Source organism: Urocitellus parryii, chromosome 10, assembly GCF_045843805.1.
Source record: "Urocitellus parryii isolate mUroPar1 chromosome 10, mUroPar1.hap1, whole genome shotgun sequence".
Lineage (NCBI taxonomy): Eukaryota > Metazoa > Chordata > Mammalia > Rodentia > Sciuridae > Urocitellus > Urocitellus parryii.
Window position 1 is genome coordinate 107,285,710 of NC_135540.1, and position 27,442 is coordinate 107,313,151.

Sequence of the window (27,442 nt, forward strand, 5' to 3'; positions counted from 1 at the left end):
TGAAAAGGGGATGTGACTCAGTGGTAGAGTGCTTGCCTAGCATATATAAGGCCCTGGGTTTAACTTAAGATCAATTGGCTTTTTTTACCCAAACTAACAATTATTTTTATAATTTCTGATGTATTCTAACTATGAGATTTTTTTTTCACCCTAGGAATGTCAGTTTATTATCCTCAAGTAAGAAAAGCATTAGATAGCATTCTCCGACATTTGGACAAAGAAGTTGGAAGACCAATGTGTATGACTAGTGTGCAGATGTCTAATAAGGAGCCTGAAGATATGATTACGTACGTAGTAAATGATTTACCTTCATTGCTGTTTCACTTTTCGTAAAAGTTCAGATGGTTCATTCTTGCTTACCTGTTTCCTCACTTTCTCTTTAGACTTCTCCCAGGTTGCCATCTGCTGTACTTTTGAATACAGTGACTCCTTCCACATGTCAGTTTTATTCTTTAACTTAATGTTCAACTAGTGCAATAACAGAAGTCACTCTGGGTCCCAGTGTAGTTACCAACTAAAGGCCTTACATTTTATTCAGTGAATAAATTCAGATGTGTGTTGTATGGGCATGATTAGGTTATTAAGACAGAAGCAAATGCTCTTACTTCCAGAGTCAATTAAAAAAACAAAACACAAAAAAAGACAGAGAAATTCCAAAAACCAGAACTTGGGTATTTTTGTCTCTTAGAACCAGGGGTTATACATAGGGGAATAATGTCTGAGTAGTTTCTTGTAGAAACTCATTCTACCCCATCCCCACATGTGTAGTTATTTGTCATCCTAGTGTCTTCTATATTGTTAGGGACTTACTCCTCAGGAGGCTGTATTTTATGGCAGCAACTTCTTTTGTTTTCTAGAAAACATTTGCATATTCTCTATAAGGGAGATTTTTATGTGTTCTAATATTTGTATTACAGTCTGATGTAACTATAATTGTGCTTTTGTGATACAAATATACATATTTAAATTTTATGTAATGTGCATTTTAGTTGCAATATACAGTTTTTATATGCTGCTGTATTCTAATTTCTCTGAGCTTCTGTAATGTGAAGTTTTTGTCTATATTCCCTTCTCTGAGATATCTTTCTTCTTGTCACCAGAACCATTTTCCTCATGTAAGTCAGTAAGTTTGCATTCCATTCCTCTGACTTTCTTGTAGTGTCTGAAGTGGCAGCAGTATCAATATTCCCTTATCTGCTATTTCTTCTGTAATTCCATTAACATTCAATTTGAATTTCACTTCTAGTGCATTTTAATTTAGGGTCTTTAGGGTCTTTCAGTCATGAGGAGAGAGACAAGATGAAAATAAAGATTTTATTACTTATAAGTCCTTCAGGGAGAGGTGGGGGTTGTACACGGCACACCTGGAGGCCACACACACACACACACACACACACACACACACACACACACACACACATAGAAGGGTGTTATGAAGGGAAAAAGAAAGAGAAAGGGACTCATGAGTCCAGAGTGTTATTCAAACAGGTTTCCTTCAAGATATTTTAGTAGTTGTGTTTAAAGCAAGCAGTCACAAGGTCCAGGAGGTAATTCTGTGACTAAGAAATGGCCATGGTGGCTTATCTGCACAGTCCACACAGGGTGCTGGTGTCCATGGGGCCAGTCAGCCAGGGTGTATCTAGCTGTCCCAGGGGGAGGTGGCACATACCTTGGATCTGTCACATCGAGTAAATGGTGGAGAATGAGGGTTGTATGTAGAATTAGAAAGTGGGTCAAGGGTGACTGAGCCCTGTGCCTTAAATGAGAAAATTAAACTTGTATTTAAAAACAAATGCCAGGGCAACATAAAATTATAATTAAACTACAGCCATATCTCTTCCTTTCTTTGCCGCACTTGCATCTTTGTTGGCTGATTTTTCTCCTTTGATTCTCCATTTTTATAAAAGTCACATGGCTTTATCACTGGGAAATAAGCAGGCAACACCCCTGCACCCTTGGCTGGCTGTGTGAGAACTGGGTGGCAGGTGTACACTGACTGGGCTCCCACAGCCCTGAAAGACGTGGTGTGGTCAGTCACTGACCATGGTGTGCTTCTGTCACTCATACAGCACCTATGGACTAACAAGTCAATAGCAAATTTTGTGCCATTAGCTAATGTAGAGTAGCTGAAATTTATTTCTTTATTAATTAAATAATATATGTGATTTAACTAAATCAGTGACTGAAACTCACGCCTTTTGGACCAAACACATAAACATCTCTAGAAGAAATATTGAATTATTTGCCCCTATAACAAATACTGATCCAAAACACTTGGAACATTCCTAATTATTTTCTACATAAGGATTATTTTATTAGGCCAAGTGGAGAACAATTTTGATAAAATATTTAAAAACCTTACATTGAAATATAGACTGAAATAAAAATTAAGAGGTTAGATATTTAAAATTAATAATAACTGAAACTCTCAAATAGCTATAAGAGGATATAGTAGAAGACCTGGGGTTGAGTTCAGTGGGAGAATACCTGCTTAGAATGCCCATGGACATGGATTCAGTTGCTAGCACCCCACAAAAAGAAAGGTAGAAAGGAAGGCAAGAAAGAAAATATAAGATAATTAAATTATTAAGCCTCTGCTCTGGAGAGTCTAGGAGTTTCAAAAATTGACACATTTTAGCCAGATGTGGTGATGTATACCTATAATCTCAACAACTTGAAAGGCCAAGACAGGAAGATCCTAAGTGTGAGGCCAGCCTCAACAATTTAGCAAGACTGTCTCAAAATAAAAAGAGCTGGGGGCTGTAGCTCAGGGGTAAAGCACCTCTGGGTTCAATCCCCGATACAAAAACAAAAAGCACATTTTATTATATAAAATTTAAACATATATATTTGTATGTGTATCACAAAAGGACAAAAAAATTAATGCCAACAGTGATGTATAAGGATGTCTTATCCTGAAACCCTTGTTAGTATGGAATGTTAAATGAAAAAAAAAATTTTGTTGTTAATTTTATAGGCCCCAAATAATAGATATTCAATTATGTCAACACTACTCTTCATAATATCAGTATTTAACGAATGTTTATAGAAGGCTAAATTGTTTTAAATAATCTGATTTTTATTTAAAGTATTATAATTTGTTTACATATTATTTATTTGATAAAGTTGATGTGCTTTGTTTGTAATTAATGAAAACTTTATTGCTTGCTGGCTGTCTGTTTCTGGAATTATCTCTGTATTCTTTTATCTGCCACAGGATTAATTTTCTACTGGATTTGTCTTAGTGTACTTTTCATATTAAGTGCAATAAGCTTGGGGACAGGCTCCCACCTACTGTAATAATTATTGCAAATTTGATTTCAATTATTGCAAATTCAATTTCAAAAAATTGTGCAGCATACATAATACACTTCTTATTAAGTTCTTTGTGATATGTTTTTCAGGGGGGAAAGAAAACCTAAAATTGATTTGTTTAGAACTTGCATCGCTGCAATTCCAAGGTTGATTCCTGACGGTATGAGCAGAACTGATCTCATTGAATTGTTAGCAAGGTAAATAGGAATTATTATTATCTGCTGTGCTGATTTTTATGTCTTTACTATCCCTTTAAATTTGTGATAGACTTCTGTTTTTAACACTGCAAACCAGTAATGAAGACATTTTCAGTCCTTTATTTGATTTACTTTCTAAGTCCCTGTTGTCTTTTATTATTTATTAAACACATTCTTCCTATTCAGTTTTAACTTCTGAAGTTCTTTTGGATTTCCATACAGATCCCATTTTTCAATTCTTTATCTTTCTATCTGGTAATAGTTCCTTGAATTTATATGACAATTATTCCTTAACATATAGGCATTATCAGTGTGTGGTGACACCCAGTTAGGAATTAATTACTGTGTTTACTCCTACAGTCATTTCTTTAGTATCCTGAGTGGTGATCAGGTCTTTTCTTTCTCCCCATTTTTCTCCTGTGACAGAGCCTATAGCATTTAAGTTTATTTTTTTTTCCTTTCTTTTATCATGATATAGCTCTACAAAATGAGGAAATGTCATGACAACCAAACTTAAATACTAGCTCCTAAAACTAATTCTGAGTTGCACCAGTGACCTATTGAAAAACTTCCTTGTTGGTACCAGTAGGGTCTCCCTAGATAAGCGGTCAACAATTTTTTTCTGTAAAGGACCAAATAGTAAACATCTTAGGGTTTGCAGATCATATCTCTACCATGTAGTTCAACAGCAGCCAGCAATGATCTGTAAAGGAGTGGGCGTGACTGTGGGAATGGGCATCTTTCTGGCTGGATTTAGCCCTTGAGCCACTGTTTGCCAGCCCCTACCCTAGATGGAAAACCAAGTATACTGACTGTAATAGAACAGGGATGCTCAGCTCTGTTGAAAAATATGTACTGGTTGCTGGGCACTTACCATTGAGACTCAAATCAAATATGCAATGAATAAATGGTGAATAGATTGCTTCAGGTTCCCTCCACCCTCTTCTTGGGAATACCTGGTGTTCAAACAGCCACATACCACCCTGTCAGCTGTTAAGGTTGGGGACAGAGATAGAATGGTCTTTGTCTCTCGTGAGTAGAGGAAAAAGGGGTTGCTTTGAAACTTGACACCATTCCATAAATTCCTCCTTTTCCACTCTGCCTCTTAATTTTTGCTGCGAATTACATTACAGAGTTACAAAATTCATGCCAACATCAGAAATTAGAGATATATTATTTATAACACTCTTCCTTGGGAGAGCAGTGAACAGCTGCCATTCTTACTCTGCTCTTACTCCTCCCACTTCTGCTTAACTCACCTGAGATTTTGTGAAGGATGACCACCATGATGGGCTTCCCATATTCTCCACCTGAATGAAACTGCACCTGTAACGGGCAGTGACTGGGGAGCCCAGGAAAGAAGCCAGCATCTGAACATCGAATGACAATTTGCTTTGCTATTTGCTTTGCTTCTTTCCCTAATGACATTTGTTTCCTGATTAATTGATTCAGTGGAAAGGAAGACTCTAGGGTCTGTTCTCTCTTGTACTCTACCCCTATCATTTGGAATTGTGATGTTACGCAAATCTTGACTTAAAATAAAGGATATAAAGTTAATTCGTTTCCCTACCTTTAATCAGCCAGGACTCATTGTTACCTCATTTTCACAAGGAATAGTTAACTCATGGATCTTTGTCCTGAGTCACACAGATAGGTGTATGATCAATGATACATTCATGGATTTGAGGGATGTTGAAATAACCTTTAAGTCAGCATTGTGGACAGTGTCTCCCTTGGTGTGTCACTCATAGATAGAACACACTGGGCTACAGAGCCTTGTTCTGACGGTTTCCTTGTGATGTGCTGATGTAACTACTACTGCTGCTTCGTGCCTCATGCCCAAATCTGTGAGGCTGGAATACCTGTTCTTTTCAGCCTCCTTCTTAGAGGAAGGTTGGTTTGGTGAAGACCAGAACTGAGTTCAGCAGGGTAGATACTGTTGGTCCCTCCTTTCTCCTAAACCGTGCAGCTTCCCTCCTATCATTGTGCATGACTCCAACTGCTCAGCTTCCCTTGCACTTTTGCAGTTGTGGTGTGGTAGGGATTTTTTTTTTGTTCTTTAATACTGGGAATTGAAACCAGGGTTGCTTAACTTAACCACTGAGCCACATCCCCAGCCCTTTTTATTTAGGAACACGTTCTCACTAAATTGCTGAGGGTGGCTTTGAACTCATGATCCTCCTGCCTCAGCCTCCTAAACTGCTGGTATTACAAGCATGCGCCACTGCACTTGGCATTGTGTTGTAATTTAATATTAATTTTGTTTTGGTACTGGGGATGGAACCACTGAAGCACATCCCCAGCCCTTTTTATTTTTTATTTTGAAACAGGGTCTTGCTAAGTTGCTGAGGCTGGCCTTGAATTTGCAATCCTCCTCCCTCATCCACCTGAGATGCTGGGATTACAGGCGTTCGCCATTACACCAACTTAATATCACTTTTTTGTCATATTCTTTTAGGCTATTTCTAACTCTAATACATTTGTCTTTAATTGTCAGTCACCAAATAATCCTCTTCAGCCCCAAATTTGAAACTCCTGTTCATCTGGTAATAGACATTGGTGGCTTCACTACAGCAGCTTTTTTTTTTTTTTTTTTTTTGATGATTTTCTTATTCGTCATTCTCTTTTTTTAATGTTTGGTTAAAATCCTATAACTGACATTATGTTCAAGGCCTTGTATTATCTTGATTGTTTTAAAAAGTAATTTTGTATAGCCTCTTCTCTAATTTATTTAGCCTTAAACTCTCTTTGGGGCCTTGGGTGTTGAGTCAACCCATTTTTTTCCCCTAGGCATGTACCATTTATGATGCAACTCCCAGACTTACTCTTATTCTTACCTTCAAGAATAATTGCTATTAATTGATTCCATCTTTATTTTGTATTTTCTTTTTCATAATTAGCCATCTTATATAAAGGTAACCTCAACTACATATAGGAAATGACTGAGATAAGTCATGTCCTTTCCCATGATGTTAAAGGACTAAATAAATATGAGATAGTGCTAAGATATTATGTGACTTGATATGATAATTTATTGACTATAAAATAACACAGTATTTTGAAGCTTGAAAGTTTAAGTGCATTCCTGACATGCCATCTGTATTCTGTTTTAAACTACAGCATTTAAATTAGGATCAGAGATGTCATTCTGAATTATAGTGAAAATAACAACTGATGTGAATAGATTCATGTAGACTTAGTTGGCATAAGGGATGAGTATCGCACAAGAAAAGTGAACATTGGCTCCTGTCTTTGCACTTTTTACAAACCAGTGAAGAGGATATATATTTTAACGTCTTAGTTTTAAATTTAAATGATAAGACTCTAGGATAGATTTTGAGGTATCTAATGGAATTTTGTTCTCGGTAGGCTCACAATTCACATGGATGAAGAACTGCGTGCTCTGGCTTTCAATACTCTGCAGGCACTAATGCTTGATTTTCCAGATTGGCGGGAGGATGTTCTTTCAGGATTTGTTTATTTTATTGTTCGTGAAGTGACTGATGTCCACCCCACGCTTCTTGATAATGCTGTAAAGATGTTGGTACAATTAATAAATCAGTGGAAACAAGCAGCCCAAATGCATAACAAAAACCAGGACTCACAGGTACCAAATTCTCTTATACTCTCCCTTTGTATATGATCAGTGGTAAATGACCAATAATGATGTCAATATAGGTTTACATTCTCAAAAATTTATATTACTTTTACCTACTCTTAATGTGTTCTTAATTCCTTGCACTGAACTTCCCAGTAGTGGATATGTTAAATATAAAATGTTTGTGTTTCGCACCTTTTCCCACTTATTGTTATCCCTTTGATAACAATTCTATTTCAGTGAGCATAGAAAGTAGAGCTAATTCTAGCTCTCATTTAGATTGTTTCTGATATTTTCTAAACTTACACAATAAAAAATTTTGGTAGTCTTCCATTTGGATCACCTGACTATTTTATCAAAGGCACCAATCCCTGCTTCACATTTAATGTCTGTATTCCTTAACAATAAAAGATGCTTAAATTGTTGGTTTATGGTAATGTGTAAATCATAGAATCTTGGAATTTTAGAGTGGCACCACCTAAGCCAACCCAGCTTTCCAACCTTTAATGAGCATATGACTCACTGGTGGCTTAAGAATCTCTGTTTCTAACAGATTGCCAGTGATGCTGTGCTGCTGGTCCACCTTGCAGTAGGAAAAATATAAATTCCTCTCAGTTTTACACATGGGAACATTAGACTGAGAGTAGTTGTGTTTGTTCCAAGGTTATAGAGTTGTCAGTGAGTGATAGAAATTAGGTACATAATTCATATTTAGATACTTTCTTCTTCTTGCACACTATTACAGTTTTATAAATGAAATACTATTCAAATTGCTTGAGCCAAGACAGACCTATAACCCTAATTTCAGTGACTTGCTTTATTTTTTATTTATTGTTCTTTTGAAATGTCTGTACAGATGCCTTTTTAATCTTACTTTTAATCTGTATTTGTTTTTGAAGCATGGTGTAACAAATGGAGCCTCTCATCCCCCTCCTCCAGAAAGGAGCCCATATTCCACTGTATTCCATGTGGTTGAAGGGTTTGCACTCGTCATCCTCTGTAGCAGTCGACCTGCCACTAGGAGATTAGCCGTCAGTGTCCTTAGAGAAATACGGGCTTTGTTTGCACTTTTGGAAATACCTAAGGTAAGATGTAGGTATTTCATTAGTTATCTAGTTAAAGTACTTTAAAATCGTCCTTTTGTTATCTTAATCTCATTTCTGTTGTTACAATGTAGGTATGTTGCTTTCTAAGAAAGTCTTTTAGGAAAGAGTATCTAAACTGACCCACTTGGCCTCAATTTCTTTCATAACAAAGAGTGCTGAAGTGAACTTTTCAGTATCTTAGCTTTGGCTACTTTTCTGAAACACTGATAATTGTTTTTAGATATATGATGTCTTTTTTTTTTAACAGGGTGATGATGAATTAGCCATAGATGTGATGGACAGGCTGAGCCCATCCATTCTTGAGAGCTTCATACATCTCACAGGGGCTGATCAGGTAAGTAATGATTTTACACTTCTCAGTATCGTTTTGGGACTTAAGGCATACACATTCACTTATATACCTATGCCTACATAAATAAATGAGTTTCCTTAATAAATGTCATGCAAGCCATGAGCACTGGTGGATGCCTATAATCCCAGTGAATTGGGAGGCTGAGGAAGGAAGTTCAAAGCCAGCCTCAACACCTTAGTGAAGTGCTAAGCAACTTAGTGAGACCCTGCCTTATAATAAAAAATAAAAATAAATTGGCTGGGGATGTGGCTTAATAGTTAAGTGTTCCTGGGTTCAATCCCCAGTACCAAATATTTAAATAAACAAACAAACAAATAAATGTAATGCATTAGTAAGTATTTTTAAAGCATGTCAAGTGCTTTAAAAGACAAAATGTTTTTTAAATTGGTACCTGTTTAGCCTATGATTAGTTCTTGTCCCTATGGAAATTATTAGAACTTTACCAAGATAAAATTATTTTATTTCTAGTCTAACTAAGCTATAGTTTCTCTTAAATTTAGTGTTACTATGGACTGCTATTTGGTACTTATTATAGCATATGATATTCTGAACATAGACATCCTTGTTAAAAATCATACAAAAAATGTTGAAATTCACAAATTCAATGCAAAAACTTATACTCTACTTCTTCAATGAATGTTTTTTGATTGCTTTATAAGTTTATGTGTAATAATTAAATATTATTGTATTGTATTCTATGCCAATGCCCTGTAATTTGATAGAATGGAAAGAAACACATTTGTCAGAAACACATTACAAAGAAAACATATGAAAAAGTCACATATCAACATTGATATAGGAATAACTGTCAGTCTCTAAATTCTTTTCCTCTTGTCTTGGAGTACATGGACAGGAGGTTCATGCACTTTCTGTAAAACACCTGGCTAATAATTCATTATCAACAACCAAGAGAGATAATAATGAAGTTTAAGAAGCCTAAGTAAGAGATGATTAAAAATATCAATCAAAAAATTTTTGTTTTGATTATTAATCATGAATTATGTTAACAAAGAGTAATAGGTGACTTGCTTCTAGTGCATAAAGTAGTGCTTACTGAACATAATGCTCTGAAAGTAAATCTTAATCTCTTCATTGAACAACTATTTAAGAACATGCATCTCTGGAGAAAAGCCCATGTTCTTTCTGGTCTGTTCCACTCATGCATAGGTAGGGCATATCAGCATGAAAGTTAATGGCTCACTTTTTAGTTCGCTAGCAGCTTCAGTATGCCCATAAAAGTTGGCTATTCATATTTAAGTTACTTAAGTAATGGTTCAAAACCTTTTTGGTTTGTCAACCCATTGGAGAATAATGAAAGTATACAATCTCTTTCCAGAAAAATTTGTGTATGCATATGCAGTTTCATGAATTCACCATCCCCTTAAACCAACCTCAGACCTCATGTTATCCTCTATTCTAGCAACCACCAATGACCACTTAAAGCAATTCACATGGCAGAACTTTGAAAGTTATTGAAATGTGCAATAACCAATTTTTTTTTCTCTCGTAGACTACTTTGCTATATTGCCCTAGCTCAATAGATTTACAAACATTAGCAGAATGGAACTCTTCCCCTATTAGCCACCAGTTTGATGTGATTAGCCCATCGCACATATGGATATTTGCACATGTGACCCAAGGCCAAGACCCATGGATTATAAGTCTCTCCAGTTTTTTAAAGCAAGAAAACCTTCCTAAACACTGCTCAACAGCTGTGAGCTATGCTTGGATGTTTGCCTACACAAGATTGCAGTTGTTGTCCCCCCAGGTGGATATAAAGTAAGTTGTTTTCCTAGTGTAAATTTAAAAATGTATCAGCTGTCAGCTTTCATGATGCATTTGGGAAGTTGTACAAATTGGAAGTCCTATAAGTAATGTGGCCATATTATATGGATCTCTCTCTCTCCCTCTCTCATTCGTGTGTGTGTGTGTGTGTGTGTGTGTATGATATGCTATATTGATATCTTAAGGGAAAATAAAGTTGTGAAGGATGTATCTTATGTGTGTGTGTGTGTGTGTGTGTGTATGATATGCTATATTGATATCTTAAGGGAAAATAAAGTTGTGAAGGATGTATCTTATAGCCCCTTCCCCCTTTTCATGTATGCAGGGTCACCAAATTATGTTTGTTTTCTTAATAGTACTGAGCTTGGTACATAACATGTGTCGAACACTTTATTCATGTCTATCTTATTCCACAGAGATTCAGTACTAGTATTAAATCTTGATGCAAACTGTCTCTCCTAATATAGAGATATATGGTATATGATAGAGATTTAACTTTAGTTAAAAAAAAAAAAAACTTTTGAAAACATGTTATAATTTGTATCTACCTGTTTTTTGTCTTTTTCCTCAGTAGTCCCATCAATGCTAAGAAAGTAAATACGACCACAAGCAGTGACTCCTACATTGGCCTATGGAGAAACTATCTAATTCTTTGCTGCAGTGCAGCAACATCCGCATCCTCTTCAACATCTGCAGGCTCTGTGAGATGTTCTCCTCCCGAGACGCTGGCGTCCACCCCTGACAGTGGCTATGGCATTGATTCCAAAGTAAGTTTTTCAGACCCACCATTGACTCTGAGTGGTACTATGAAAGGAATATTGTAAAATGTCTTTTCACAGATAGATTACTTACTTACATTGGAAATTAAAATACTTCAAGGAAATCCATATTTTTAAGATATCATACCTGTTTTCCTTCCTCTAGTCCCTAGAGTTCTCAGATTTCTCAGTGCCCAAAAAGAGTAATTTAAAAAATTAAATGCCTTTCTAAAATTGTCCTAAATTATGTAATAATACCAAATATTCAGTAAGAACAGTTATATCGTTTTTATGGTATGACACAAAATGTGGTGTACTTAAAGAAAACTTAAGACTGAATGTCTGACTTTGACACTGATGACTATTTTAGACATAATTTTACTAACTCCTGTTCATGGATCAAGGATTTGATGGTGGACGTCAGCCTATTATATTATATGATTATATGGTAGTGAATCTCTAAGAAATTAAGAGTCCTACAAACAAGTTCTATTAAGTAACCTGCAGTAAGCCCCTGGTTAAAGCATGTAATGCTTTCAGGTTGCATATACCACAGGTGAATTTTGAAGCAACATTCGTGTAGAAGTTTCATCTATCTTATGTACTTGACCCAACTTTGAATTTAAAATGTTAACTTATTTAGTTGGACTTGGAATCATTTGTGGCTGCATTTTTTCCTCAGATCATTGGCATCCCATCCCCTTCATCCTTGTTTAAGCACATAGTTCCAATGATGCGCTCTGAGAGCATGGAAATCACAGAATCCCTTGTTCTAGGTCTTGGCAGGACCAACCCTGGGGCTTTCAGGTAATTATCTTCCTATGTTTCTCTGCAGTCAAATAAGACTCAGACTAGAGGTCTGGTAGAGTTAAGCAGAATACTCATTAGGATAGTTGCGTAGCAGCCCTGACTTTTACCAGTTAACTGGCCAAGTAATACTTAACTCAGTTAATTGAGTCTTTTATTTCCTTATTTTTATTGAGCAAATTGAGGTTAACCCTATTTTCTTCACAGAATTCTTCCTCTTTTTTCCTCCTGGTGCTGGGGATTGAACCCAGGGCCTTGTGCACAATAAGCACATGCTCTGCCACCGAACCACAACCCCATCCCACAGGATTGAATGGAAATAAAGCATATCCATGTATAATTTTTTTTTTCAGTACCAGGGATTGAACTGAGGGCCTCACACATGTTAGACAAGCACTGTACCACTGGGCAACAACCCCCTCCCTAAATATACTTTAAAAGTAATAAAATGCCATGTAAATCTTTAATATTTTCATACTCATTTTACTTATCTAGTAATTCTGTTAATGTATAATCTTAGTCTGGGTTAAAACTTTAGTTTTCTCTGTGTTGTTTAAAACAATGGAATCTTTCAAAGAAATATTTATATGCATATTATCCATCATTTTTTATATTTTTCATATTAATAAAGCAAATTCTTTATGTTCTTTATGTTCTGCTTTTTTGTTTCCTGTGGGGCCCTGAATGTATTCTTTTCAGAATCTTGATTGGTATAGGATAGTATTGATTTTTTTTCTTCTTGAAGATGACATGTACAAGAAAATAGGCTAATAAATTTTAACATAGCTATAGTGGGAGAGCATTCAACATAAATGAAGTTTTAGAAGACATTTAGGGAAATAAATATACTATCATGCTACTGAAAATAACTTTTATATAAAATAACTTTTATATAAGTTATCTCATTTAAAAATTTTTCAAATTCCTATGGATAGAAGCAATTTTGAAGCAATTACTTGGAATGTCTACAGTTTTCTTTATATAAATGATGAAATTGAGTATACTTTTTGTTTTCTTCTTAGACTTTAAAAAATTTCTCAATCTTATAAAATTAGCACATTATCAGTTCATAATCAAAATGTAAACAAAGAGAAATTTATCATTTTCATGAAGTTCATACCCTTTTACCCATTGGTTTAATATATAAGATTAATCATAAAGAAATAATCAGAAATGAACACTAATTAATATTAACATTGGTCAATGATCCAGTATTTGTAATAACAGAAAGACAGAATTGAATGATTCAATAATAAATGACAATTTATTGAAGTATGATAGAATATTATGAATTCATTATGGCATGTAAAAGTAACTATACTAGTGTTAAGAAAAAAATGCTATTTTATATGTAACAGTGTTTCAAAAATTATGCAAAAAAATTCAACAAAAATATTGATGGTAAATACCTCTCTGTAAGCTAAAATAAATGGCCTGTACTATTTTTTGTAGTTTCCAAATGTTCTATAAAATGATGTGTTATTTTATAGTAAAAATAAAAGTGTGTTTGAAGCAGTGGGGTTAGGGTTAACACTTGTTTGCATCATTACATTAATATTTACATATTTGCTTGTAAGTATTCAGATTCTGTTTAGCTATTAATAGACTACATATAATTTTTTTCTAGGGAACTAATAGAGGAGTTACATCCAATAATTAAAGAGGCACTCGAAAGAAGGCCAGAGGTAAGCTCTGTTACATAGTTTTCTACCATTAAATTTTTTTTCTTGGCAAACACATATTTCTCTGCTATATACTATATATTAAACCACAGGTTAGAAATTAAGAAGTAAAATATTATCTAGTATATTTTTATTTATTTGATTTCATTTTATATTTCATTTTTTGTGATACCAGAGATTGAACTCTGTGTACTCTCCCACTGAACTATACTCCCACCCCTTTTTATTTTTTGAGTCAGGTCCTCACTAAGTTGCTTAGCCTGGTCATGAATTTAGGATTCTCCTGCCTCAGCCTCCCAAGTTGCTGGGATTACACCTGGGTGCCATCACACCCAACTCCAGCTTTCTCATGTATTTTTAAATTATTTTTTTCACATACAAACTGATATACCTAGCCTAATTATCTCATTAGATTAGAAGCCAGCTTGTCACAAGTTATGAAGGATTCATTTCTGTTTTCTGTAAAAATATCAGGATGGCTGTATGGCCTGGCCATTAGTTGATGTTGTAAAGCTGATTGGAATGCCTGCCCGTGCCCTGAACTCACCCAAGTCCGGTTTTCCCTGACCATATAACAACCCTTTCCTAAACTTTAGTGACGCCTCATAAATTCTGGCCCTCCCTGGCCAGACAACGACCCTCTCTGAGTCTCTAAGATCTCCATAAATTCTGATGCCGGGGCCAGCAAAAATGTAAACTTGTGTTATGCTCTTCAGAATGTTGTTATCTGTAACCCCCCCCCCATTTTGTGTAACTTTTTGGGCTATAAAACTGGGCCACAAAGAAGCCTCGGGGCTGTCCTTGGCTCCCACGATTTTGAGGGGCAAGGCAGCCCGGCCGGTCGAAATAATAAGCTTGCTTTAATTTGATTTTAATTGGAGTCAGTGGTCTTTTCTTGCGTCGTGGTCTAACAAAACTATTCATCCTACAACTGAACATATGTAGGAACCCATTGTGTAATACAAATGAGACATTGCTGTAGCTTAAGTATAAGCAGGAAGCAGGGTGTAAACTGGAGTTAACTTTTTCTGTAAATTAGCAGGTAGTAAATGTTTTCAGCTTTACCGGTCTCATGACAGCTACTTTGTAATTTGAAACATTCATGGACTACATAAGTAATTAGGCATGGCTATCTCCCAATAAAAATTTATTTACAGTGACAGGCAGCCATGGGCTTGATTTGGCTTATGAGTCCTAGTTTGAAAATCCTGGTTCTGGAATCCCAAACATCCAAATCTGCACCAAGTTCTGTGCAACTTTTAGAAATTAGATGTCTAGTGGGGCACATGACTGTGTAAACCATAATTACAACAATTTGTTACACACTGTAATGATGTCATAGGTAAGGAGTTATGAGAGCTACAGAGAGCCTTGGACTCTCTGCCTGCAGGTAAAGGAAAGCATTGTAGAGGTAGTGCTGATATTGGAGTGAATTTCATGTTCCCCAGTTGACAAGCAAGGGAAAGGCATTCTAGGCAGAAAAATAGCATTCACAAATTATACACACAAATTTGGAACTTATGCATTTTTTTCTGTATGATTATTTTAAAGGGAATAATGGTTGAATATTAGACTGGATAGTATGATAGGGACTTTCTCATGAAAGACTCCGAGCTGTATCCAGTAGTCCAGTGGTTGCTATATGCCAGTGGCATCTGAGAGTTACTTGGAGAGCTTGCTCAAAATTAAACCCCTGGGCCTTTTGGATAAGAATTCCTGGAGATGGGCCCAGAAATCTTTTTTCATAAAGCACCTTATATGTATCTGATGTTCGGAAATCTCTGCTGTTAATGTTGGAGGTCCCCTGACAAAAAAAAAAAAAAACAGGTGACAACAGCTATTCTATTATTAGATTTTGAAACATCATCAGTAATTCCTCCCTCACTCCCATCTTTACTTACACCCTGTATAGAGTATGGATATTATCCCCACTTTTTCACTGGTAAGGTTTTTGTATCAGAATGATAATTTTGTTTACAATATGTGACAATTTATGTGAGGGAAATGGAATTGGAACATTTCTGAGTTTAGGGGAAAAGAGTCCTGATGTTAAGTCATTAGATAAGTACAGTGGTGTTCCTTGAATGTGAGTTATGGTTTGAGAGTCTGAGCTTCAGTCTTTCTATGGAGACAAAATGAAAACAGTCCAATTAAAACTTTGCAGAATTCCTGCAGGACTGTTAAGAAGATATCCCACTCAAAACGAATTGCTGTATACTTTAGGAAGACCCTATGGAAACAGTAAATGTAATGAATGGGTCATCAGCAAATTGGCCTGTTATAGAACACACAGAAGTGGACCAGGGACATAAAAGTGAAAGACTAAAATGTTTTTAATTGCTTTGTATTATGAAAATTACATCTTAAGGGAGATAATGATCTAGACTTGAAAATGATTCAAAAGATCTATATTTTGCTATTCTGTTATCCTGTTGGAAGCAAAATCCAATTGAAGTGTTACTGCTAGCATTAGTTCTCTTAGCTCTAGTAATACAAATTTATTTATTTATTTTATAATAAGCAAAGACATTTTTCTTTTGTTTCATATTTACTTTTTGTAGCAAAATTAATCATTGAAAAACTTTAGAATAAAAAAAATCTGTGGGTTTACTTGAGTCCCCTTTAGGGACTTTAATTTTTCCTGCCCTTCTGTCATCTTCTTAGAGTGTCTTTATGATTCAGTGACAACAGTTTACTAATCCCTGGAATTCTTATATAATGGTTAAATCAACAAATCACCTAAAAATAGTTAGAATTTTGTTTTCCACATCGTCACATGTCTCTTTGATGCAGTGTCTAGCAGAGTAATAATTCCGCACAAGCAGAATAATCTTGTTGAGCCACTGGCATTTGCGTTATTCTTCCCGAGTCACACCAGGGTTTTCTGTGTCCTTCCCTGAAGGTTTTTTTAATTAATATCTTTGTATCTGTGGAATAGAATATGAAACGGCGCAGGCGTCGAGACATTTTACGAGTACAGCTGGTACGAATATTTGAACTGCTGGCAGATGCTGGTGTCATTAGTCACAGGTCAGTATTGGATTTTGATTTTCAAAACTTTGAAATGATTCTTTCTCATGAAATATATAAAAACAGAAAAACACCTTTGCAATAACAAAACCTATCAGCATCACTGTACACATTAATTTACAAAAAGGCATCTTGTGCATTCATGAGTGGTCAAAAAATGTATTGGAAAATCTACCAGCAGAACTCTGGACAAAAATTGGTGATAATGTTTCTATGATTTTGCTATTTGTTGGAATCTGTTTTCTAAGCAAAGGGACAATAATAGCCTTATTTTGACAGGCTTCCCTATTTTCTTACCTCATCTTAAAGATTTATTTCTTCTGGGCTTGAAAAAAATCACTTATTAAAAAGACTAAATATTATAAGGTTTGCAAATTCATTCCAAGTAACTTTTAACTATTCTGCTGGGAAAAATTAAATCTACAAAATAATTTATAACTATGTTTTCCATCATTTATACATTAAACCATAAAACCTTGAGTTATTGCTAAACTGAAAGTTTCTTGACACTTAGATCAGCCCCTTGAGGAAAATTCCCTCAGAAGTGTATTTAAAAATAACCACTTTGGAGGGCGGTGGTACTTCCTGACTATTGAAGGAGAAGAATAACAGATCTATCCATAACCACAGAAAGGCATATGAAAAGAAATTGAAGAAATGTATTTATAATTGAACCAGATAGTAACTGGGTGTAGAATTTTTACATTAGCATTCGTCCTAATTATATTTCTTTTTTGTACGTAATGTGTTTTATATTTAGTATCAAATACTTTTGGATATTGTTTTCAGAATAGAACTTTAATGAAAGAAATTTTAAACCCGTGCTTTAGTCTTCATTCGTAATACATGAGAAGCAAATGAGAGAAGGGGGAAAAAACCCCAGCTAAGTTCGGAAAAGTAAAATTGAAATTTATGAGCTTGAAGCAAAAAGATATCCTAATATGTATCTGAATCTTTTCCTTTTAAGTTCCTTTTAAGGTAACATTAGTAAATTAAGAAGCTTTACATTGAAGGTTTTTTTTTTTTTAATATGATAGCAAATAATGATTCTCTTTTGAAGAACTGCAGAATTTTGGTATTTTGAAACTACAAAAGCTATTCTCACTCTTTTGAACACTTAATTTTTACACACTATTGTGTATTCTGGTTATTTTTTTAAGAAAGAGAAATTAATAGAGGGTTATCAATGTTGTAGATTTTATTTATTGGTTAAGGAAAAAGTTGAATTCTGAGTGTCAGAATCTTGGAATCTTAGTTCACCCAGCGGATCCCACTTGCCTGGTGCATACAATAGCAGTGAATGTTACTTAAATGAATGCATGCTTTGTTTTGGTGCAGGTTGCAGTCTACTAAATTGCTTCCCCATTCACTAATAGGTCATGTCCCAGAATTTAAAGAACACTCATTTTATAGAAGAAAAAATATTTGGTCATGAATTCATATAATGATTGTTTATTATTGTGGACTGATATTTTTAAAATACTGCAGTAACATTGCAACTCCTTATTCTTGTTTTCATGGGTTCAGGATGTTGGTACTACTCACAACTAGCAAAAATGAAATAATAATAATAATAATAGTTTTTGCTTTTAAAATAATAAATAAGCTCGGCACAGATACATTAGACTATGTAATCCTAGTGACTCAGAAGGCTGAGGCTGGGGCATTGCAAATTCAAGGTCTCCTCAGCAAGTTAGGGAGACATTATCTTAAAATAAAAAATAAAGTCTGGGGAGGAAGTTCAGTGGTAAAGTGCCCCTGGGTTCAGTACCTAGTACCATCATAAATAACTGAATGAATGAATGAGTAATTTGTATTAGAAATACTTTTCAAGGAAAGCTGACCTTAATAAACATTAATGTAAGAGCTATTACTTTATATAGTACTTATCATTTACTAGGTCATTTTATTAGTGACCCATTTATATTCTTACTAAAACACTCTGGAGTAGATATGATATACATGTGCAATAACTGATAGAACAAGGCAGTTTAAGACTTTTGACTTTAACCACTAGTCCTCCAACCAGTCCACAGTTTCCGGACTTGGATCTCTTGACTCAAAGAGAATCTCATTGCAGAGATTCTTGAGGCAACTCCATAGATCTAAAAAGATGTGAAACTCAGTACTCTATTCCACTCTTATTTGAATTCTCTTTAGATTTTGCATTCTCTTTAATAATCTATCCCAGAAGGTTGTGGGGAGTAAGTACCTAGTGGATATTTGACTATGTCAGAGGTATAATATGAATATGCATGGATATTATACATATACATAAAACTAGTCTTTCCTCTTTCTATTTTTCTACACTTATCCTCTCCCTCCCATTAGCTTCCTTATCTCCTTATCAAAAAGCTCTATATGTTAATAAATACAGATAGCATTTAGCACTTATAATAGTGAATTAAAGTTAGATATGGAATTGAATAATACAAATTGAAATAGCAGTTCTTTGATTATAAACTACCATCTATTTTATGTATATTAAGTAAATCAAAATCATATTCATTAAATTTTATACTGCCATGACCATGAAAAGTTTAATATGTATTATTCTAATTTTGATTGCTAGGAATTCATTTTGAGTTATGTAATGGAGTCACGTTTTGATTATCATTTATTTTCTTCAATATTTTCAGTGCAAGTGGTGGCCTTGATAATGAAACACATTTCCTCAACAACACTTTATTGGAGTATGTAGATTTAACCAGACAACTCCTGGAAGCAGAAAATGAAAAAGACTCTGACACACTGAAGGATATACGATGCCATTTTAGTGCCTTAGTGGCGAATATCATTCAGAATGTTCCAGGTATTGCTTTTAGTTTCTTAAAGCATTACTGAGTATTAGGAGACCATAATTCATTCTCTTCCCTTGAGGTTTTATAATCAAGTTGAAAAGCAACTTGTAAAAGTACTGGAAAAATGACAGCATAACATGGATGGCAAGAAATCATTTTATTTTTAAATTAGTACCAGTTGATCAGAAATCAAAGAAGCAACCCAGCATAGATTATTATGGTCAAGACACAGAAACGAAATTCTGAAGAAATCAATTAGAATAAGCTGTATGGACAAATTTGTTCTAGATGCAGTGAACAAAGGAGTATAATGCTTCAAATGATAATTTTAAATAATATTAACAAGATTGTTTTGAATAATGGGAGAAGAGAATTATTAATGTGAATATGACAAGGACACAGCAATACTGTCTGTTATGGAGCAAGCGCCAAGATGTGCTTTGGAGTTTGATTTACACAATTGCATTTTTTTAAAAATTTATTATTTAATTTTTCTAATTGGTTATACATGACAGCAGAATGCATTTTGATTCATAGTACACAATTCATTTCTCTGATTGTATACCAAGTAGTGTCACACCATTTGTGTCTTCATACCTGTACCTAGGGTAATGATGTCTGTCTCATTCCACCAACTTTCCTACCCCCATGCTCCATTCCTTCTCCCCTCCATTCCCTTTGCCCTATCCAAAGTTCTTCCATTCCTTCGATGCCCCCTGCCGCCTATCACCCACTGCCATTGTAGATCAGCATCCACTTATCAGAAAGAACATTTGGCCTTTATTTTTTGGGGGGATTGGCTTACTTCACTTAGTGTGATATTCTCCAGCTCCATCCATTTACCTGCAAATGCCATGATTTTATTTTCTTTTAATGCTGAGTAATAGTCTATTGTGTATATATACCACAGTTTCATTATCCATTTATCTATTGACGGGCATCTAGGTTGGTTCCACAGTTTAGCTAATGTGAATTGTGCTGCTGTAAACATTAATGTGGCTGCATCACTGTAGTATTCTGTTTTAAGTCCTTTGGGTGTAGACCAAGAAGTGGGATAGCTGGGTCAAATGGTGGTTCCATTCCAGGTTTTCTAAGGAATCTCCATACTGCTTTCCAATTGGTTGCACCAATTTTCAGTCCCACCAGGAATGTAAGAGTGTGCCTTTTCCCCCACATCTCACCAACACTTATTGTTGCTTGTGTTCTTGATAACTGCCATTCTGTCTAGAGTGAGATGAAATCTTAAGAGTAGTTTTAATTTGCATTTCTCTAATTGCTAGAGATGTTGAACATTTTTTTCATATATTTGTTGATTCTTCTGAGAAGTGTCTGTTCAGTTCCTCAGCCCATTTATTGATTGGGTTATTTGAGTTTTGGGGGTATTAAATTTTTTGAGTTCAATATATATCATGGAGATTAGTGCTCTATCTGATCACAATTGCATTTTTAAAAGTCATAAATTCTTTGCAAATGTAAGACACAAAAATGTGACTATAATTCTTCTGTATTACAGCATAAATAGACCTCTTATCTCTCAAAAAATTAAGGTTATTTTGTTATTTTAATGGTATATGCCAGCAGCTGGCTTTTAAAGAGCATGGGCTATATTTTATAACAGGGTCACTTAAGCACACAGTTGGGTATGTTAATTTCAAGTGAAGGAGCCCTATTTTGATCTTCGGAAGGAAAATAATGCTGTTGAGTGGAAAAGAGCATTTTTCTTCAAATTTTCCATCCCAAAGCTCACTGATATAAAGGTCTGATTTAGCTTATTACTGTGCACTTTTCCACAATCTCCCCCTTAGTTTATGGAGATACTGTTGAAGTTCTTCAACGAAGATTGATGCAGAGAACTCATGGGATAGAACATCAAAGTGCAAAAGATCATCTAATGCATTCACTTTCAAATGATGCCCTTGGCTCTTTGGATGCCATCAGCAGGAGGCAGCAGAATGGATTTGGATGCTGAGCCTCACACCTTACTTCACCCAGATTAACTCCTCTGTTATCTGTTTTGTATGTTAAGATTCCGTGTAAGGTTCCTTTTCAAAGTCAACTTTTCTGCTTGAAAAAAAAAATAGAAAGTTTAAAATAACTGTTTTAATCCAAAGCCCTCCCAGTTAACCAGGATCCTGGGGTGTATTTGTGTTAACATCTTAGCCTGGGGAGGAGCAGGTCCTGACTCCCTGTTCCATGCCAGTCTCCCTGTGCCATTCTGCCTGCTGTGACAGTTTCTGTGACTTGGATTTGTATAACTGACTTCTGTTACTGTGAAGGTTTAGGGCAAGTTTAAATGAAAACTTGCTTTTTGTTTTACAGCCTCTCATACTCAATAGTGACTTGCCATGTATGTTAAAGTAAAAAGATATGGAAATAAATTTTTCCTTCTATGTTTTTATTTACAGTGCACCAGAGAAGAAGTATTTTTCCTCAGCAGAGCCTTCGTCACAGTCTGTTTATGCTGTTCAGTCACTGGGCAGGTCCTTTTAGCATCATGTTTACACCCTTGGACAGATACAGTGATAGGAATATGCAAATTAATAGACATCAATACTGTGCATTAAAGGTATTTACTTAGAACCTGAATTCCTTTTTTCTTAAGAACAGAGTTAAATATTTTCATGTGTCTCTATCTGGTTTTATAAATGGGGTAAGGATTTCTTCAGAGTGCCTGAGAATATTGCAATACATGTTTGTCTGCCATATGGAAATACTTAAACCATACCTTTATTTAAGTACATAAAATACAATGCAAAAAAGTTTCAGAATCTATCAAAACTTAAATTAACATTTACTTAAAGAACTGAATACTATTTCCAAGTACTTAAGTCTTTTAATCTTCTCTTCCAGTCTAATTTGGTAGGATGATATTACTCATAATTAATTTCTTAGTTTAAAAAAATACTATTATGCTTTTCTTTGCAACAACAAAAAAAGATCTTGTGGCTAGATAAACATGAGTAAAAGTATCTTGCCTCTTCTCATTAAGCAACCAACATTGACCCTCTTAAAATCTTTAAATGTAATTCTGATATTATTGTTTGAAGGCTATGTCTGCTGTACTATGTTGTGGCCCTGTTGCAGATAATGTAGGACTTTCATCAGATGGCTATTTGTACAAATGGCTGGATAACATTTTGGACTCTCTGGACAAAAAGGTAATTAGGATAATTCCCTTAAAATTTCATAATGAATTGTCTTTCGGAATTAAAATATGGCCCTCTGAAAATTAGTCATCTTTTAATAAAGATAGGATGGAACTATAGGTAAAAATTATATTATGTAAAATTAAATAGATTATTGTAATCTAAGGAAATTCCAATTTGTATTTATCACTCTATGGAGTAACTTTAATTTCACTTTCATATTCTAGGATTAATATAGCAGTGTGTATATATCTCTCATAGGGTTCTGAGTCTATAAAGTACTGATCTAGAATGCATTGAGCTCCATGGAAAAAAGAGGTTATTTGCTATGTTTAATTTCCTTTTTTTGCCCAATCTTCAATTAATCATTTTCTTGCCTTCCTTAGTCTCATATTTTATACAAACAGACTAGACAATTTTCTTCTGCAATCAAAATTTTAATAACAAAGATACTATTTTTAACATGGTCAAGTATACTTGACTAGGTTCCAGATTTTTTAAAAATAGATCTAGCTCAATAGTACAATCATACAGCTTTGTACAGAGCATTCTGTATATCAACAGAAAATATATTTGAGCACAAAAATAAAAAATGTTTAAAGAGAACCTCAGCAGCATTTTGTTTCTGCAAAACAGAATATCTCATATTGATGAAATATCTACAGGTGCTTTTCCTTTACAAAAACACATATTCCTTTATAAATACACAGACTGAGTCATTAACGATGACCTAGTAATTGTTTCCCTTCAACCTGAATGGTTTATAAGCTATATCTTACAACCATATAAAGGCTTTTATTTGTATTAAGGTGTTACCACTTTTGAAATAAAGCTTAAAATATTTTATATTTCAAAGTAAAATTAGCAACATAACTGGACAGTATATTGTGTGATAGCTTTATTTATTTATTGTGAGATCTACTCCAATATAAATGGGTGATCACTGCTGTGTTGCCAGAGAGACTGCAGAATTTAAAATAGGACTTGTGTTTTTTCCCCTCAGAATAATTTTTTTTCTATCGAGTTATCACAAAAATAAGAATATAGCTTGATAAAAATAATTGGAGGTTAACAACTCATTTTTCTGAAAGCACTTATCATCATTCATGTTCATCAACTGCCTTTGGGGCTCTCAAAAGAGTGACTTACACTAAGAATCTTGTGTAAGAGAACCCCAGGCCAAGTGTAATTTATTCATATTGTCATCATTTTGGCTGAGTAAAGGATGAGAGGGAATTGAACAAAACAAGACAGAGTTTTGTGATTAAATGTAATAAATGTATGCACTATTCTGATTTACTAAAAATGTAGAGAAATATGGCCAGACATAGTGGCACATGCCTTGTAATCCCAGTGACTTGGAGACGCTAAGGCAAGAGGATCACAGTTTGAGGGCCATCCTTGCCACTTAGCAAGGTCCTAAGCAACTTTGCAAGACCCTGTCTCAAAATTAAAAATTAAAAAAGGCTAGGGAGGCTGTGGATGTAGCTTGGTGGTAAAATGTTCCTGGGTTCAATCCTTAGTACCAAAAAATATTTTTCAAAAGGTAGAAAATATAGGAAATTAAATATAAATAACTTTCCCCCTCCCTGGCAATTTTGTGACCTTATTTCAGGTTCATCAGTTGGGCTGTGAAGCAGTCACGTTGTTGCTGGAGCTGAACCCTGATCAGAGCAACCTGATGTACTGGGCTGTGGATCGCTGCTACACAGGTTCCAAGAGGGTGGCAGCTGGCTGCTTTAAAGCCATCGCGAATGTCTTCCAGAACAGGTACTATAGACACTGTCTCATGCTAAGTTAGTTTTTTTGTTTGTTTGTTTGTTGTTTAAGAAAAGGTTTCCCTTTGAATTTCTTTTTTTTAAACTCCGGAGGAATTTCTTTTTTTAAACTTAACCGATAAGGATAATGGTCACCATGAATCTGTTGTACCTATTCCCTTACAATCCTCCACCCCCCAACTTAGAAGATCATACAACTTTGCCTTTTGTACATTCTCTTTATCCACTGCAGCAAAAGACTTCAAACCTTGTTATTTACCTAACATGTGAAATTTATCTCTAGGGATTATCAGTGTGACACAGTGATGCTCCTAAATCTGATACTGTTTAAAGCAGCTGATTCTTCTAGAAGTATCTATGAAGTTGCTATGCAACTGTTACAGGTTTGTAAACAGTTGTTAATTAAATTTTTTTTCACTCAGGATTTAGTGAAGCCTAATAATTTATTCTTGCCATTAAAGCATACTAATACCAATATTTAGCTTTATTTTTAATAGTGAAGCGTGATAGCAAGTTCTGATTAGAAATAGATACAAAGATCATATAGATATTTAAATCTACAAATAATATAAACTATTTAGAACTGTATTATTGAAAGATATTAGTGTGTATCTGAAGATACAAATGTTGATTGAAACTATTTCTATTTAGTAGTCAAGAATAATGTGAACAATTAGCTATTGTGATATCCTCATAGAACCTTCCTTTATTAAACTGAGTATATATCATTATTATAGGGTATTTAACTAATTGATAGTAGGGCAAAGTTCTTTGATCTTAACCACGGGCTGAAAATAGGATTGAGTAAATCCTGGTTTTCTTTTCCCTCCTGATGCTTTCATGTAGTACTGATGCTGGTAGGACCATCTTAGGAATTATAATTAATGCCTTAATTAATTAAGAGGAAAGTTAACAGTATAGCTCTTCACATAGTATAATGACAAAAGGAGTTCTATATGTCATATTTAATCTGTGATTAACCAAGATCTGTTTAAAGCGTGTTTTTCCATTTACACTTATTTTGTACAACTATATTTTGGACTGGAAAAGTGGTAAATATTTTTCAAGTAATTGTCCACTAAGTTGCTGAAGTTATTTTCTAACTAGACTACTAACCCACATCATTACAATTAAACAAGGAAGGTAAATCCCTTTAAACAGCTTTTGCCTGTTTGCACACATCCTGACATTAGAAATGAACATACTTTATCATATATATATAACCATGTAATTTTTAAACTGAAATATTTCTTGGGAGTTGTTCTTTTAAATATAATCGAACTTTAGAGGACCCATAAAATATTGACTTCAGCTGATGAATTTGTATTCTTGTAGATTCTGGAACCCAAGATGTTTCGCTATGCTCACAAATTGGAGGTTCAGAGAACAGATGGAGTACTCAGCCAGCTGTCTCCCCTGCCACATCTGTATTCTGTTTCATATTATCAGTTGTCCGAGGAATTAGCAAGGGCATATCCTGAGCTCACTCTTGCCATATTCTCAGGTATGATCAGTGAACTGGTTAGTTATTTTTCTGCCGTCATTTCTTAAAAGCTATTCAAAATTTTTAAATAGATTACATTTGACACCAAATGGATGCACACATTGCCATCCTCCCACAGCATTCATCTCATCAGTGGGTGGAGTTTGTTCCCCATTCATAGTTGACCTGAGGGGAATGGCCCTCACATTGGGTTCTGAAAAGCAGCCCACCTGTTGGTTTGCACTGGTAGATGGCAGTGGGATCATGCCCCTTCCTTTCTCACAACTCCCAAATCCCTGCCAGCACTTAAACGTGGACATGACTAGCCATCAAGGAATGGCCTCCTCAACACCATTTCTGCTGTTGCTGGTCCTCTGACAGAGATCCTGCGCAGAGAACAGTCATCTAGTTGAGTCCCTGAAAGCCCATGGTGGGGAGCATGTCCTGGCCCAGGTGTAACCACACCCCAGCTCAGTCTGCATGTCACAGCTTGTCTCCCTGGGTTCTGCCTTCAGATGCTCTTGTCCTTGGCATCTGCTAATTTTAACTCCTTTGTTTAGAGAGATTTTTCTCAAGAGATACAGATATCAACTGTACCCACTTTAAAGTGTGAGGGCCCTCCTCCTCTCTGTCCCCAGGACCAGTGAAGTGCACTTTAAAAATCATCAGCTCCTGGCTCTTTGCATCCTCTCTCCTCCTTCACGCCACTCCTCTCCCCTCCCACACCCTGTGCCTGGCCATTGATATCTGACATTCCCATGTTCTCAGCCCTTGCACGGCTGCCTGGGACTTCTCAGATGGCCTTCAGACTCCATTAGTGTCAGCTTCCTCTCTGTAAATCCACCAGACACCTTCTAACTGCAGTGTCTTAGACCTAACTTCTGGTCTTCTGCAGCCACTGACGTCAGTGAGCTCTCCTGTATTTCTTTCAATTGTGGGCTCTCTTGATTTCTAGAAACTTAGTATTTCCTGTTTTCTCTTCTACCATGGACTATTTCTTCTGTCACTTTTGGCGGACTCTTTCCTTCTACCCATATAAACATTAGTGTTCCCAGGGCTCCAAGCTGGGCTGCCTCCTCACCTCATCCCAACTCCCCGAAGGAGGTCTGGCCACTGCCATGGCCCTAGCTCCCACAGTGAGTGTCCTTGGTCAGGATTTTTTCATTCAACTACTTTCTGAGCTCCAGAAATGACTTTTCATACTACAGGTAATGAATAAGATTCTGTACTAATCGAAGGTATTTTTATAAATGATAGACTGCAGTATAACCATATGCCAAGACTAAAGCCAGGTATGGTGGTACATGCCTATAGTCTCACCTACTTGGGAGGCTCAGACAAGAGGAAGAACCAGCCCAGGAGTTGCCAAGTCACCTTGGCAATATAGTGAGACCATATCTTAAAGAGAAAGGGGTTGGGGGGAGGGAGGGGAAGATCAGCCATTCATTGACATTACCTTAGATTTGCACAGTTGCCCCATGAGGCAACTATTGTGTTACCCTCTTTTTACAGAATAAGAAATTGAGGATAAGAGGTTCATTGGCCCTAGGTCCAGGGGTAGGTGCAGTGGAACTGGGTCATGCTATCCAGAGTCAAGTTCATAC

The 27,442-nt window shown here is 35.5% G+C and overlaps 1 protein-coding gene across 1 annotated transcript in view; it reads left to right on the plus strand.

The window, feature by feature from the left end:
* Positions 1 to 27,442, plus strand: part of Fryl (FRY like transcription coactivator) — a 232,914-nt gene that overhangs the window by 146,562 nt on the left and 58,910 nt on the right. Inside the window, exons 18-33 of the mRNA XM_077803150.1 lie at positions 155 to 287; positions 3,405 to 3,512; positions 6,882 to 7,119; positions 8,010 to 8,195; positions 8,464 to 8,550; positions 10,079 to 10,347; positions 10,925 to 11,120; positions 11,794 to 11,918; positions 13,546 to 13,603; positions 16,539 to 16,630; positions 19,270 to 19,442; positions 21,837 to 21,997; positions 22,479 to 22,589; positions 24,193 to 24,347; positions 24,639 to 24,738; positions 25,691 to 25,859. Of these exons, the coding sequence (XP_077659276.1) occupies positions 155 to 287; positions 3,405 to 3,512; positions 6,882 to 7,119; positions 8,010 to 8,195; positions 8,464 to 8,550; positions 10,079 to 10,347; positions 10,925 to 11,120; positions 11,794 to 11,918; positions 13,546 to 13,603; positions 16,539 to 16,630; positions 19,270 to 19,442; positions 21,837 to 21,997; positions 22,479 to 22,589; positions 24,193 to 24,347; positions 24,639 to 24,738; positions 25,691 to 25,859 (2,361 nt within the window). The remainder of the gene's footprint in view (positions 1 to 154; positions 288 to 3,404; positions 3,513 to 6,881; positions 7,120 to 8,009; positions 8,196 to 8,463; positions 8,551 to 10,078; positions 10,348 to 10,924; positions 11,121 to 11,793; positions 11,919 to 13,545; positions 13,604 to 16,538; positions 16,631 to 19,269; positions 19,443 to 21,836; positions 21,998 to 22,478; positions 22,590 to 24,192; positions 24,348 to 24,638; positions 24,739 to 25,690; positions 25,860 to 27,442) is intronic.